At 35.5% G+C, this 14,696-nt stretch overlaps 1 protein-coding gene across 1 annotated transcript; it reads left to right on the top strand.

The window, feature by feature from the left end:
* The first annotated feature begins 2,410 nt into the window (after window positions 1-2,410).
* LOC106071207 (temptin-like) lies at window positions 2,411-8,453 on the top strand. Its single transcript, XM_013231253.2, has 4 exons — window positions 2,411-2,724; window positions 4,506-4,701; window positions 7,625-7,754; window positions 8,332-8,453. Exons 1-4 carry the CDS (start codon window positions 2,708-2,710, stop codon window positions 8,382-8,384), a joined length of 396 nt encoding a protein of 131 aa, XP_013086707.2. The 5' UTR covers window positions 2,411-2,707; the 3' UTR covers window positions 8,385-8,453.
* The last annotated feature ends 6,243 nt before the right edge of the window (window positions 8,454-14,696 follow it).

The raw sequence follows: 14,696 nt of genomic DNA, 5'->3' as shown, positions 1-14,696 counted from the left end.
TACAAACAAACATTTTACAAACACTAAATAGCAGCGTCGGACTCAACCATTGTGACCAAGAAGTCATGGAAAGAGAACAAGTAATCTACTATGTATATTCACCCGTCACTAAATAGCACTAGGGCCGGATTTTGCGGGGCAAAGGTTGGGTAGGGAATTGGACAATAAGTGAAATTTATCTATTTGTATTAGAAAATAAATTCGTCTATGCATTTTATTCATTCTTTACTGCGTACAGAATTAATTTACGAGCCTTGCGTGTAGCAAAGTCATACAGTATATCATAATAATTCTGTTTCCTACCAAATGTTTCAATCTATCTTTGAGAATTGTTGACCTCAATTAATTCTTTATTAGTTTGAGGCGAGAGAAGCTTTTTTCACCAGATTACACAATTACGGATAATGCATAATGCCGTTTTTATCTATCGCGCGTAAGATGGGCGTTTACCATATTGAATGACACCCTTAAATGACAATTTTTGTCTATATATTTCCTTATATTTTAAGGACTTTTTCGTATATTTTGCTATTTCGGGAGATTTCCAGGAGCTCCTGGTAAATCGACAGAAGGGCGTGGGAAACCTGTTTTAAGTTTTAAAATGGTTTAATTTTATAATTTATACACTTTGAATTAGCGCGGGTCCTATGAAAGTCGCCTAGATTGCAGTGGCCTAAAATAGCGGCGTTTTCTACGTCGCCTGTCGACTAGTACTTATATATACAAATTTTTTAATTAGTTTTATAGTTAGAATGACTAAGCTTTTACCAATTATTAAAGCAGGATAAAAGTTAGTGTCTGACGGCAAATAGTTTTTTAATCGAAGTTCTAGAGACATAGCAGAAAATAGATTTTGAAATAATTGCAAAGTAGGAAATTGAAGAAAAATAAATATATGAAAGGAAAGAAATGTATCAACAGAATAGGAACTAGACTTTAGACTGTCAGGTGTCAAACGAATGAAAGAATGGGAACAATTGATACCTTACCAGCATCTATGGTGAGCAATAGCCCTTAAAACTAAATGACCCTTTACACGGTTACATAATTTGATAAATATAATGAAACATCCGAAAAGTACATATACACAACTTACGTGAATCTCGGAGAAGAAACTTAAAGAAAGAAATATATTTTTAAATTTTTTAAAACAAAGCTTATATTTAAGTGTAATTGTATCAATTAGTTTGGAGGAAAAAAAGGGGGTATCACATGAAGGTAACCTTGATCGCTTTTTAAAAAGTGCTTTATAAAACAAAAAAGTTGCACGAGTTTAATTCGAACCCAAGGGCTCAACCCTCCTCAAGCCAACACACTAACCACTGTGCCGGAAAAGTACCAATGAAAAAAAAGCTTCAAACTTTAAAGAGACAAAGTATAAAGGGGAATAATTAAACTTATACCACCTCATCAAGTACACTTTCTTTCCCTTGTTCAATACCAAATAAAATAATTAATTACCAATAATGTGTGGAGAAAGAACGTTTTCAACTTTTTACTATACACACAGACAGGCAGATAGAGTGAGTTGATTATTTGATTTAAGTTTTGTGAAAAGTACTACAAACTGGCACTAGTACAGTTCAAGGACCTGCTCTATTAGTACTAGGGAAGAATGAGTATTTGTACACATTTGTACAAGAATATGGAACAACAAATTCTCATGACGTAGAACGTATCTATTGATCTTAAAATGACAGCTAGAATTTAAATCTACTTATAGGTGTAGCATGTAAGGACACTCTCTTGAGACCACCAGGGACGGCCCTAACAATTGCGGGGACCTATGCGAAAAGGATTGCGCGTAGCCCAGTCTGGGTAGGGATAAGCATAACGTCAAAATTAAGAAAATTAGAAAATACATTCTTCATTGCTATAAATTTTTATTAAATGAAAGTTGACAATGCCGTTTTTTTTAATCACGCGTAGGATTGGCGCCCCCAAAATGACAACTTTTTCTATTAGTCATTTGATTGTTATGAGTTTTCTGGAGATTTATATATATATATTGCAGGAGGCCCAGGAAAATCAAGAGGCCGCGGAAACCCTGTCATTATATATAGGTTATACAGGTTTAATATTATAATTGACACCTATAATTTGCACGGGTCCTATGAAAGTGCGGGGTCCACTGCGACCGCTTAGTTTGCGGTGTCCTAAGTCTGGCTCTATAGACTACGCGCCATAGAGAAATTGGAATGAAGTGTTTAATGTCACGACGGTATTTTAATCTGTAAACATGGATGAATTTTGGGCCAAGATTTGGACATGTCACTAGTACTGAGATGCTTAATTGAAACAGCGAATGTGTCAATCAAGCTGTCAGTCACTCTGACATCAAAGATGTAAGTGTTGTTAAGCAGTGTCGTAGTCAAAGTGTTAAATATAAAGATGTATTGAGAGGTAGAGAGGCTGATTATGCAGCCAAGAAGTCTTTTAATTAGCAGAGATAGTAAAAATAGTCTGGAAGTAATTATAATTTAATTGAAGGAAAAGGTAATACCTGTGTTCTTCTGTTCAAGTGAAAGTAACTATGACCCTGAGGTAGATACAAATTGAAATGAAATGAAATAAAAGCTGAACCTGTTAATTTGCCGCCCCTGACTATATCCAATTTAGGTTTGATTCGGTTATAAAACATTCAGAAGATTTTCAATTCGGATTTTAATCAGAGTTGGCAGGACAAGAATATTGCCTGGAAACAAGAATGTTGCTTTCTGTTGGGTAAGTACATACATCTATTTATGTTTGCGTTTTATTAAGATGCATTTTTTTCTAATAATAAGGCTGTCTTCAAATCTTCTGGCTTACCGTCCCTTTCTAGTATCGTTTCCTTAAATGTTCTAGAACAGCTTAGATTGTTTTCATGCTTTATTTTGTATGAACCTTTAAAATATTCAATGTTTGTAAACTTGGGAGTAAACGCAATGAGAAAAAATTCAATTTAAGCGCAAATATTTTGAATTTAAAGTGTTTCCTATCACTAAATTGAACAATCAAATCAAGAAATTGTAAACAAGCCATTAGTGCAATTTTAAAAGAGTATCTAGGCTATCTAATATATGTCCAGCATTCTTTCATCTCTACAAAATCTATTTGATTACCAAATCCATTCATAGCATTAGCTTAGCTAATGATTCCATGGCATTTTCTTAGCTAATGAATCCATGGCATTTTTCTTACATAAATCTAATTACAGGATTCTCTTACCTTATGAGATGTGGCAAGTGTTTACCTAATTAACCCATGGCATATGCTTAGCTAAGTAATTTATGGCATATGCTTAGCTAATCTATCCATTTATTTCCTTTAGTCTTATCATTGCATTGTCCTATTTAGCAAGTTCATTGTATCGCTGACGTTTGTAACGTTCATATCTCCATGATGTTGGCATCATCAATATGGCCTTGACCCAACCTACAGCATTTGCATGTTTTATTTATCCATGAAATTGCGGTAATCATTGTTTCTACTACATTTACATAATTGACGAAATAACTATAGTGATTCTCTACAATTCCTCTTGTTAGCTTGAAAATTCTTTATAAGCAAATCATGGAACCTGAAACCAAGATATGTATCTCCAAAACTGTTCTAACGATTTTCCAAAACATTTTACAGTTTAAGTATATCTTTGGGGAAAAAAATATTAGCCTTTTGGCCAGATATGGAAAACTCTGGTTTGACCGTTATAATTTTTCAAAATATAATCTTACAATTAAATTTGGTCTGGAGATCTCTATCTTTAACTCGTCAGTGGAAATTCCCGTTTATGTTTACGACATAGTTAAATAAGCAAAAGACATTTAGGAATATTTTGCGCACAGTCTTTAGTAGAATTCAATCTGGACTATTCTATTTTTATATCTACAATACCTTTAGTAGTCAGAACTTCAAGGTACTTGGGTCCAGAGGAAAGCTGATCTAAAAAAAAAATTACTAGTTCGTTGGCCACACGGGAAATTAAAACAAAAATCTAAATTTGGCTTGACTAGACTTAGAATTAGAAAAAAAAAGCGTAGTCAGCCATACTATAGCGAAATTATACGATAACATTAACAGGGTACATTTTAAATTTATTCAATTTTATTGAAAGAACATCTAAGCTGAACTAATTTTTTTTTACTTAAAATCGAATATAGATTACAGCTATACTATAGTAGTAGATCTAGATCTAGACTAGATATTAAGAGTTCTAAATCAGACGTCTAGGACTGGTATTAGATTTGTAGAATATTTATGTTACACAAATAACAAAGTAGTGTTAAAGAGGGAAGACATATTAGGAACTCCATTTATTACGTAAACGCAAGCGGTGTTGCACTGACGCGCTAGTGTGCAAATGTACATATAATACCAATATGTTACAAGGTCTAGATGTCGTTATAGATCTAAGGATAATATGAGCAAATTATCGCATAAGTACAAAGTCCTGGAGGCTGAATTGATATGTAAACACTTTCACGAATCCTTAGGAATTGTGAATAGTACATGTTTCTTCTCAGATATTTCTTGACCTGCGCCCTGTTACTAGCCACTGTCCACTGCTACCATGAATTCATCAGCCATATCCCAAGTGGAGATAGTGTGACCCACCCATGTGAGCCAAGTCAACCGTGGCACGGAGTAGGTCACTACAACCCCCAGGGAGGAGGACATCTTAATCCATTCGGCCACGACTTTCAAGCCGCAGGGCGACAGGTAAGCGCTAGAAAGGCCATGAAATGATATATAAATAAACCTCAATTTTAAAAAGTCAAAATTTTCAATGATTTATTGCAGATACAAAGGACTCTTAAAGGATAGTAGTGACCTTAATATAATTTCTTTGAAGTTAATACCACTTAGAAGCGTCAACCGGTACGATTATATATTAATTAGAAAAAAAAGGACCTGTAGAATGTACATTTCAAAGACTTATCTCCCATCTTTTAATAGTGCCCTAATAGTAAAGATTCCACATGCTTTACTAAACGGACACATACTTGGCAATACAAAAAATCTTTTAGTTATTTCAATGTTTTTTTTACCACTCATTACTTTTTTTTTTATTTACTTGTCGTTTCAACACATTAGATTGGAGGCGCGTCGGCTGAGCGGTAAATCGTTTTGGCTTTCGAACCGGGGTCCCGCTTCGACTCTTGGGGAAGACTGGGGTTTTTAATTTCGGGATCCTTGGGCGCCTCTGAGTCCACCCAGCTCTAATGGATACCTAACATTAGTTTTGAAAAAAAAAAAAGGCGGTAGATTTTTGTGCTGGCCACATGACACCCTCGTTAACCATGGCCTAAGAAACAGATGACCTTTACATCATCTGTCCTATAGATCGCAAGGTCTGAAAGGGGAACTTTACATTAAATGACATTTGTAATCATCAGACGCAGACTCTGGTTAGACTCTAAAAGCTATCACTTCCATCTTTAATGCTATATTTATATATATATATATATATATATATGATTTATAATGTACCTCCAAATCCTATTGGGAGGGTGAGTGGTTAAGTGCATGGTTTCCGAACCTGGGATCCTGGGTTCGATTCTTGGTGAAGACTTGAATTAGAATATCGGGTTTTTTTTGGGGGGGCACCTGACTTTAAGTTGGGGAAAGTAAAGGCGATATGTCGTTGTGCTGGCCACATGACATCCTGCTCATTAAGCGTTGGTCAAAGAAACAAATGACTTCAACATCATCTGCCCTAGAAATTGCAAGGTCTGAAATGGAAACTTTACTTTTTCTCCTATCCTATCCTTACTTTCAGCACTTCCGGTTTGTACTTGGTTTACTGCTAAAGCTTCTACCATATTAAAGTTTTATCTGAAGCTTCTTAAGTTATTGTGTTATCTAGTTGTACCATTACGAGGCATTTCATATCAATACAGCCTTTGCTTTGTCTTTTAATATAAAGCCTAGTATTTGTTGGTGTCAGCTCTGTTAAGATTGTTGTTGAAAATGGGTGAGGCTTGGTGAAGCGGGTCTGATTAAGTCATGTGACGTTCGACCTCTGGGTAGCAAAGTTTGGAACTGTTATTGTTTCGCTTTTTTAACCTAGTTCACCTTTTTCTCTTATATAAAAAAATATAGTTTATTATCTAAACTTCCTTCATTGCTACAGCACTTAACATCACATTTATACTAGAAGAATCGTATGCGTGCAAAGAAAATAAACAAAAAACTATCTACTTATACAAAACTGTATTTAAAGAAATGAAAAATCAAACGTGTAACTAGGAACAACACGCTATGTACATCACAAAGCATATAAAAAGTATAGTTTTTTTATTTGCTAATATAAATTATTGAATCAGACGTAAGGCTCAAGTATGAATCATAAGTCAATCCATGTCTCGAGGCTTACTTAGCACAGGTTGATGTTTCTCATGAACTGGGTTAGGCTATCTCTTGTATATGTGTCATATATAATCTCCTAGCTCTAGTTGTCAAAACAATGATGAATGGACTTGTCCTAATTGTGTGGCGTAGCAATGTCTCTGATTCAGTCTTCATAATATGTATTTACGTCATCGAGATGGAATAGTGTTTTATTTTTTTTTTATTAGAGTTTTGTACAAAGCAATTTAGAATTAGTTCATTATTAGCATTAGTTCAATTAGTTCATTATTAACATTAAAATACAATGGATTACAGAAAATATTTGATATCTAATTTTGTTTACCTTCAAATTACAATACAAATAAACATTTGATTAATATATAACAGATCAATTCTACTCATATTTTTTCTCTACAATAAGATCTATGTTATCTATACACAGTCTAATTGTATAAGCTTATATTGTTTTGTGCCAGTCCTTGTTGAAGTAGTAAGTAAATGTTTCCGTTACATTGCATGCAGTATTCTTAATTAAAAGTATTGGGACTTGTCAGTAGCTTAGTTTCCTATACAGTATATAAATCGCCAATAAATATAACATGGGAAATTAGTTACTCCTTGTCTATCAAACTAAGTTCATGAATTAGTAGAAAGTTTTTTAATTAAAGTAAATAATTAAAAGACCCAAGGAAAAAAAATGTTAAAATATTTTTTTTCTTACATTACAGAGCGATTATTTAGCTCTAAATGTCCTTGACCAGCCCTCTCCCCACAATCTTCAGAGAAAAAAAAAACCTGGTCAAGCTAAAGTGTAAATTTAGAAGACGTTTTACTATTCTAATGATAGGCTTTTAGACTGAGACCTAGAAGTCGATGTGCAACATTTTCATGATAATTAATTGATTAAACTCTTGAATAATTTAATACCCATATGCGGAAATACTAAAAGAAATATAGTACTTTCAAGATATGTTGTAAATCTCGAGTTACATTTAATTTTTTATATATACTTTAAAAGTGTGGTCATGAGCTAGTAATTTTTTTTCCAAACGATAAACATTAACTGCCCAATTTCTGGAAACTCGTTAGAGCCGTTTTCGAGAACGGTGCCCAGGTTCCACCCAGGTTTTTGTTTCCACGACGGTACGAGATGAAAAGAGTTTGTTAAAAGAAAATGAACTTTGAAATTTGTTCCATCAGTGACGATTGTTATCAATGAACTTCAAAAATATCAGCCATTTACTTCAACTGAAAGTACTTCTCAACAACTCTTATATTGACTTTATTGCAGTGGACACAAGAGCTTTGCTGGCATGACTCTGACGGAGATGGTCTAACAAACGGATTCGAACTTGGCGATCCTTACTGTCAATGGCACCAAGGCTTACAGCCAACATGGACAGGCAACGTCACACATCCAGGTAAACACGAGAAACTTGTCAACATAGACCTAATAGTGTCACCATAGGCCCGGCATTTGGCTTCCTTTAGTCGTAGAAGGGCTTCGGTTTTCTCGTAGAATGTAATGAGATTTAAGACTGGACATGAGCTATGGTAGGAATAATCTCACCCGCACTAAGGTAACTAACACACATTTCTCTGTGTCGGTGGGAAATGAATAAAAACGCGATTGCTTAATTTAACTTCAGGCTATTTACCATTACTCCCTGCATTACTATTTCATAATTAATAGAAGAAAATTAGAAAGTTAAAAAAAAAGACTTTAAAATGTTTTTTTTTAATTACGTAAGAGATTATTAAGTAAAGAAAAAAAAGAAGTAGACCGCCGCCGGACAACGGCTTTCTCTGTATGAGATGCGGGAAAAATATGTAGGTCGCAACTGTCGGCAACTGGGTTTGCTTAGTCACGTCAGACACTGCACTGATCCTTAATCTTCTAAATCAAAGACATTGCAATTATTAGTTTTAAGTAAACCTAAAGTATTATTTAAAAAGTATTTTCTGCTTAACACCAAAGCTTCTGTTGTCTGACTTCAGGTATTCACAATGTTGAAGGATGTTTTCCAAGAGCACGCCAAGCTGTTCATTAGACAGAACTCGTTGACACAACAAAAACAACAACAACCCAATATTAAATCAATAAACATTTGATCTGGAAATGTGTTGCTACTTGTATTCTATAAATTGTATTCTAGATGTAATGTGTTTATGTTGTCCACTTGTCATTATGAGAGATATACAATTAGATAGAGCCATTGTTTGTCTAATACATGCCTAACGGCTGTCTGTGTCGGCTCTATTGAAGTTGTTAGTGAACGGATGCTGCGATGTAGGGGAGGGGCTATCTGCGGCTTGTGACCTTTGACCACTGGGGTGGTAATTTGCTCTGGATCAGAAGAATGTATTTTCGGACTCTCCGATGGTCTAGAGGTTAAGTTCACTTTGTGCGTTATCGCTTAGGCGAATCCAGAGTCACTGGTTCGAGCCTCGGTCGGCGCATTCCCTTATTTTCGTAGCATTTAATTTACTACATGTTTAATTTGGTATTTGGGGGGCTGTATGCTCTTTTTTATAGAACACAAAGTCAAGTTTATAAAATCAAACATTAATCCTATACTCTTAAGCGAGCAATTCTTGTATGTATGTATGTATGTATGTATGTATGTATATATATTTATATTTATATATATATATAAATTTTATTTCGAAAACGGCTCTAACGATTTTCTTTAAAAGTTCACGGTATGTGCATAATAGTGAGAAAAAAATTCTCAACTCATTGGCCACATCGGGAAAACTCGAGGTCGACCGTTATATTGGTTTGAAAATGCCTCATTATCGAAAAATTAATTTTGGCTAGAATGTTTTATGAATGAAATTTTCTATATGACGTCAATGGGAAAAAAACGTGACACCGCTTACGTCACTAGGCTCACAGCAGTACACTAAGACATTTCTTCGCAAACAAGAAAAAGTTTTAATGATTCAATTGGCGTAATTAAACATTTGCGCACCATCTTATTGTACATTGATCCATTATGAAACTATGGAAGAAAAATAATGAAATTAAATATCTTAATGTATAATTAGTTATTGTGTTTTAAAGGATTTATAAATTGTTTACACTTTAATTCCGTACACCTGTAGGTAGCTTTTACTTTGTTATTATTTTGCTGGTGAATTATTGCAATGTGTTTAAGCTTCGAAGTCTACTGTACAATACCAAAACATAGGAAATTGTCATAACACAGCTTATCTATGCCTTACTTGCACAACCAGGGCCGGCCCTAATATTTGCGGGGCCCTATGTGAAATGGATTGCGCGCGGACCAGTAAGGGTAGGGATAAGTGAAAATAAAACTTTGTATTAGAAAGTAAATTCGTATTTGCATTACATTTTTATTAAATGAAAGCTGACGATGCCGTTTTTATATATCACGCGTAGGACTGGCGTTTACCATATTGATTGACACCCCAAAATGACAATTTTGTCTTTTTCTTATGAGTTTCAGATTTCCAGGAGCTCCTTGAAAACAAGGAGACCACGGGAACTCTATTATAAATTATAATGGTTTAATTTAATAATTTACACCTAGAATTAGCGCAGGGCTTATGAACCTTCAGGGCCCACTGCGGCAGCATAGGCCTAAGGATGGCCCTGATGATATCCAGCTCGCGGTCAACGGTTAACAAGTAAACCTCAGTAAAACATGTTCCAGAAGTCACCCAATAAAACATACTCAGCCCAAAGATCACCGCACATAGACATCTTAAAATCTTAAAATCCGACAGTCACGCTTTGCGTGGCACTTATTCCGCATGGGGGACGAACATATTTTGACAATCTTTTTTTTAGTAAGCTGAAAGGTTGTCGGAGTAGCAGAGATGTCTCACAATAACGCTTCTTTACAATACTAATGTGATGTTTTTAAGTCTCTTAGAAAAGAAATGCGCGATTTTACTTTGTTACTAGGTGCACGTTTTACACTATAACGTAGAGATTTTGCATCCTTTGGTGATTCTTACTAAAGCCATAATATTAGTGAGAAATGCAGTATTTCCCGTGGCTGCGCAGCCCCAGCTGTGACCTACATATTTTGCCACATCCAGGGCAAGCATAACCATTGTCCGCAGGTGGTCGATTTAGATTTTCTTTTCGCCGTCTGCGTTTGTCCTCGGCAGCAGATTTTCTTTTGGTCTCAAATGTGTATCACCGCGGCCTTCGTAAGTGACCTCCAGCTGTCTCGTTCGGAGGCCGCATACAACCAGGTGCTTTCTTCTATGTCAGCCAAGGAAAGTTGACGCCTAAGTTGGTATTTGAAGCGTTTCCGTGGGGCGCCTCTGTTACGTTTACCATTTTTTAGCTCACCAAAAAAAGACTGCCTTTGGCATACGTTCGTCTCCAATACGGGATACGTGCCATACCCAGTGCAACTGTCGGACCATAATAAGTCCCTCTATACTGTCCATACCGGCGTTGGCAAGGACATCGCTGTTTGTAGTGCGGTCCTGCCACCGTATGTCCATGATGGAGCGCAAGCATCTTTTGTGAAAGCACTCAAGAATTCTTAGTTGTTTTCTGTAAAGTGTCCATGTCTTAGAGCCATAATCCTATACTCTTAAGCGAGCAATTCTTGTATGTATGTATGTATGTATGTATATATATTTATATTTATATATATATATAAATTTTATTTTGAAAACGGCTCTAACGATTTTCTTTAAAAGTTCATGGTATGTGCATAATAGTGAGAAAAAAATTCTCAACTCACTGGCCACATCGGGAAAACTCAAGGTCGACCGTTATATCGGTTTGAAAATGGCTCATTATCGAAAAATTTATTTTGGCTAGAATGTTTTATGAATGAAATTTTCTATATGACGTCAATGGGAAAAAAAACTTGACACCGCTTACGTCACTAGGCTCACAGCTGTACAATAAGCTTTTCTTCGTAAAAAATGATTCAATTGGCGTAATTAAACATTTGCGCACCATCTTAATTTACATTGATCCATTATGAAACTATGGAAGAAAAATAATGAAATATCTTTATGTAAGATTAGTTATTGTGTTTTAAAGGCTTTATAAATTGTTTACACTTGAATTGCGTACACCCGTAGGTAGCTTTTACTTTGTTATTATTTTGCTGGTGAATTATTGCAATGTGTTTAAGCTTCGAAGTCTGCTGTCCAATACCAAAACGTAGGAAATGGTCATAATACAGCTTATCTATGCCTTACTTGCACAATCAGGGCCGGCCCTAACATTTGCGGGGCCCTATGTGAAAAAAATGAGGATTGCGCGTGGACCAGTAAGGGTATTGATAAGGATAATAAGTGAAAATAAAGATTTTGTATTAGAAAATAAATTCGTATTTGCATTACATTTTTATTAAATGAAAGCTGACGATGCCGTTTTTTTATATCACGCGTAGGACTGGCGTTTACCATATTGATTGACACCCCAAAGTGACAATTTTGTCTTTTTAAGGACATTTTTATGAGTTTCATGAGATTTCCAGGAGCTCCTTGAAAACAAGGAGACCACGGGAACCCTATTATAAATTATAATGGTTTAATTTAATAATTTACACCTAGAATTAGCGCGGGGCTTTTGAACCTTCGGGGTCCACCACTGTGACAGCATAGGCCTAGGGCTGGCCCTGATGATATCCAGCTCGCGGTCAACGAATTTTCATCACGCTGCTGCCTTTTTTTTATTTGTTAACCTATAAACCTCGGTAAAACAGAAGTCATGTTCCAAAAGTCACCCAATAAAACCTACTCAGCCCAAAGATCACTGCCATAGACATCCCTTAAAGTGGTAGATAACTTCACATTATCTGGGAAGCATTGTATCAATTGACGCATTGCTTTAAAGAGAGTTTGATATGTGATCATGGTTAGTCGTGCTTTTGGACGCCTCCAAGCGAGAGTGTGGCGAAATAAATCGCTCGCCTGTCTACGAAAATCAGTGTCAACCAGTATTCTCTCAACCCATCTATGTGGATCTGAGACATGAGTACTTTATAGAAAGCAACTAAGACTTCTTGAACGACTTCACCAAAGACCACAATACATATTCTTGCAAAATGGTATGAAATTCGAGTCCGAAGATAAGTGAGGAATGCAGTATTTCCCTTTGCTGTGCAGCCGCAACTGTGACCTACATATTTTGCCACATCCAGGGCAAGCATAACCATTGTCCGCAGGTGGCCGATTTAGATTTTCTTTTCGCCGTCTGCGTTTGTTCTCGGCAGCAGATTTTCTTTTTGTCTCAAATGTGTATCCCGCGGCCTTCGTGAGAGACCTCCAGCTGTCTCGTTCGGAGGCCGCATACAACCAGGTGCTCTCTTCTATGTCAGCCAAGAAAAGTTGACGACTAAGCTGGTCTTTGAAGAATTTCCGTGGAGCGCTTCTGTCACGTCGACCACCTTTTAGCTCACAAAAAAAGACTGCCTTTGGCATTCGTTCGTCTCCCATACGGGATACGTGCCCTACCCAGTGCAACTGTCGGACCATAAGAAGTCCCTCTATACTGTCCATACCGGCGTTGGCAAGGACATCGCTGTTTGTAGTGCGGTCCTGCCACCGTATGTCCATGATGGAGCGCAAGCATCTTTGGTGAAAGCACTCAAGAAGTCTTAGTTTTTTCTGTAAAGTGTCCATTTCTCAGAGCCATAATGAATATACTAATTGCAGTATTAAATGTCATGAAGTAACCATTTTAGAAGTTATACTGCAAAGACTTTCTTACAAGCCTATAATAGCCCAATAGTTCTACATGAAAGAAGCAATGTAAAACGTTAAGACGTGAGCTGTGGTTTTCTATAGGCCTACTATTGGGGGGACTTTCTATTCTAATCGCCATGTACAATTACATTGAGAACTGAAAGAACTAAAAAGCAACTCTTCGGATTGATAGTCTTTACCCGATAGTTCATTTTCGTAATTACAACAATATTCCCAAAATAACTTCGGGTAAATATCCTTCCTTAACAAATTATTCATCCGAGCGAGGCTCGGTCACCTGATATTTTCATTTAATTACGTCAAATCAACGATGGTAACGTCAATTCGGAGAAAAAGAGTTAACACATGAATTCCAGTACTCTTACCACACAATCTACTCTTGTAGAGTTCTACTTCACTCGTTCCATCAATGTGATATATTTACTTATTAGTACATTGTAACAGCCGTTCATCTATCATGAGCTGTAGTAGTTGCACCTCCTTTATGTTACAAAAAAAAATATATGTTGATTACATTTCGTGTTAATAAGCATGTTCCACAATGAGTTCCATTGTATTTGAATGTTTTGTGCATATATAAAAAATCTTTGTTTTAAAATTTCCACCATTTGTATATAATTTACATCTGTGAAATTCAGCATATTTTTTTTTATTTTAACTAATAAATATAAATAGACTATTTTTCATATTTTTACTTTATTATAACAGACTAAGACGAGTCCGTTTTTAACTGGCCAATTAGCATTTACTTTTGAAAAAATTAACAACACATTTCTTACAAAATAAATAAGACTAGTAAAATTTCTATCTAAAAAAAGAAAAAGTGTATTACAATATAACAGGGTTATAAAGACAGTTTGTTTGGAAACACAAACTCAAAATCGGCCTCCGAAGTGGTCCACCCAGGCAGGTAAAATGGCAGGTATCAATTTTTTCAGAAATAACATCAGAATTAAATTCTATCAAAGACATATGATGGAGAAAGAAGGTTTACAGATCTTGTGTGGTGCCCGAGCGGTCCAGTAGACCAAAGGATAGGGTTAGGGTGAATGTGAAGTTAAATATGTAACTTGCCTAACTGAAGTCTTATAATGAATATCTAATTGATCTAAATGTTTTGTAAAGGGTCAATCTCTTAATCAAATCCTCAAAAAAAGAAAAAAAAACATTTCCGTAAAAAAATATTTCTTTAGTTCAGTGTTCTGTGCTTTCCTGTATATGCGGCTATTCATGCGATAATTTGAAAACCTACTTATTCATTGTTGTTTTAAATTATGTCCAACTTATATACATACTAAATAGATTTCTTTCTCTTAAGAAAAAGTAAACATTATTTTTGGGTAAATGTAGTAGTTAGTAGGACAGAGCTTACATAACGTAGCAATACAAATGTAAAATATAAAAAATTTAACAAAAAGTCTAAAACCATTTGCATCAATGTATTTGAAACGTGGTAAATGATTTACTCCCCGACTAATGTGCCTCCCGTGTTTGTTACTATTAATAGTGAATAGTTGTAAAAGTGGTGTATTGTTATGAAAAAAACTGCTTGAATAAGTGACTTTAAAAAATTAGATTGTTAGAAAAGAAAAAAGTAGCCATTGCATCAGATCTTTGAATGGATTAAAATATTATGATGTCGGATTTTC

The sequence above is a fragment of the Biomphalaria glabrata genome, chromosome 6, assembly GCF_947242115.1.
Source record: "Biomphalaria glabrata chromosome 6, xgBioGlab47.1, whole genome shotgun sequence".
Taxonomy (NCBI): Eukaryota; Metazoa; Mollusca; class Gastropoda; family Planorbidae; genus Biomphalaria; species Biomphalaria glabrata.
Note: the sequence above shows the minus strand (reverse complement) of the source record. Positions and strands in the feature narration are given on the sequence as shown.

Coding starts and splice junctions, on each gene's coding strand:
- LOC106071207 (XM_013231253.2), top strand. Junction 4,702..7,624: donor TTCAAGCCGCAGGGCGACAG/GTAAGCGCTAGA, acceptor ACTTTATTGCAG/TGGACACAAGAGCTTTGCTG. Junction 7,755..8,331: donor AGGCAACGTCACACATCCAG/GTAAACACGAGA, acceptor GTCTGACTTCAG/GTATTCACAATGTTGAAGGA.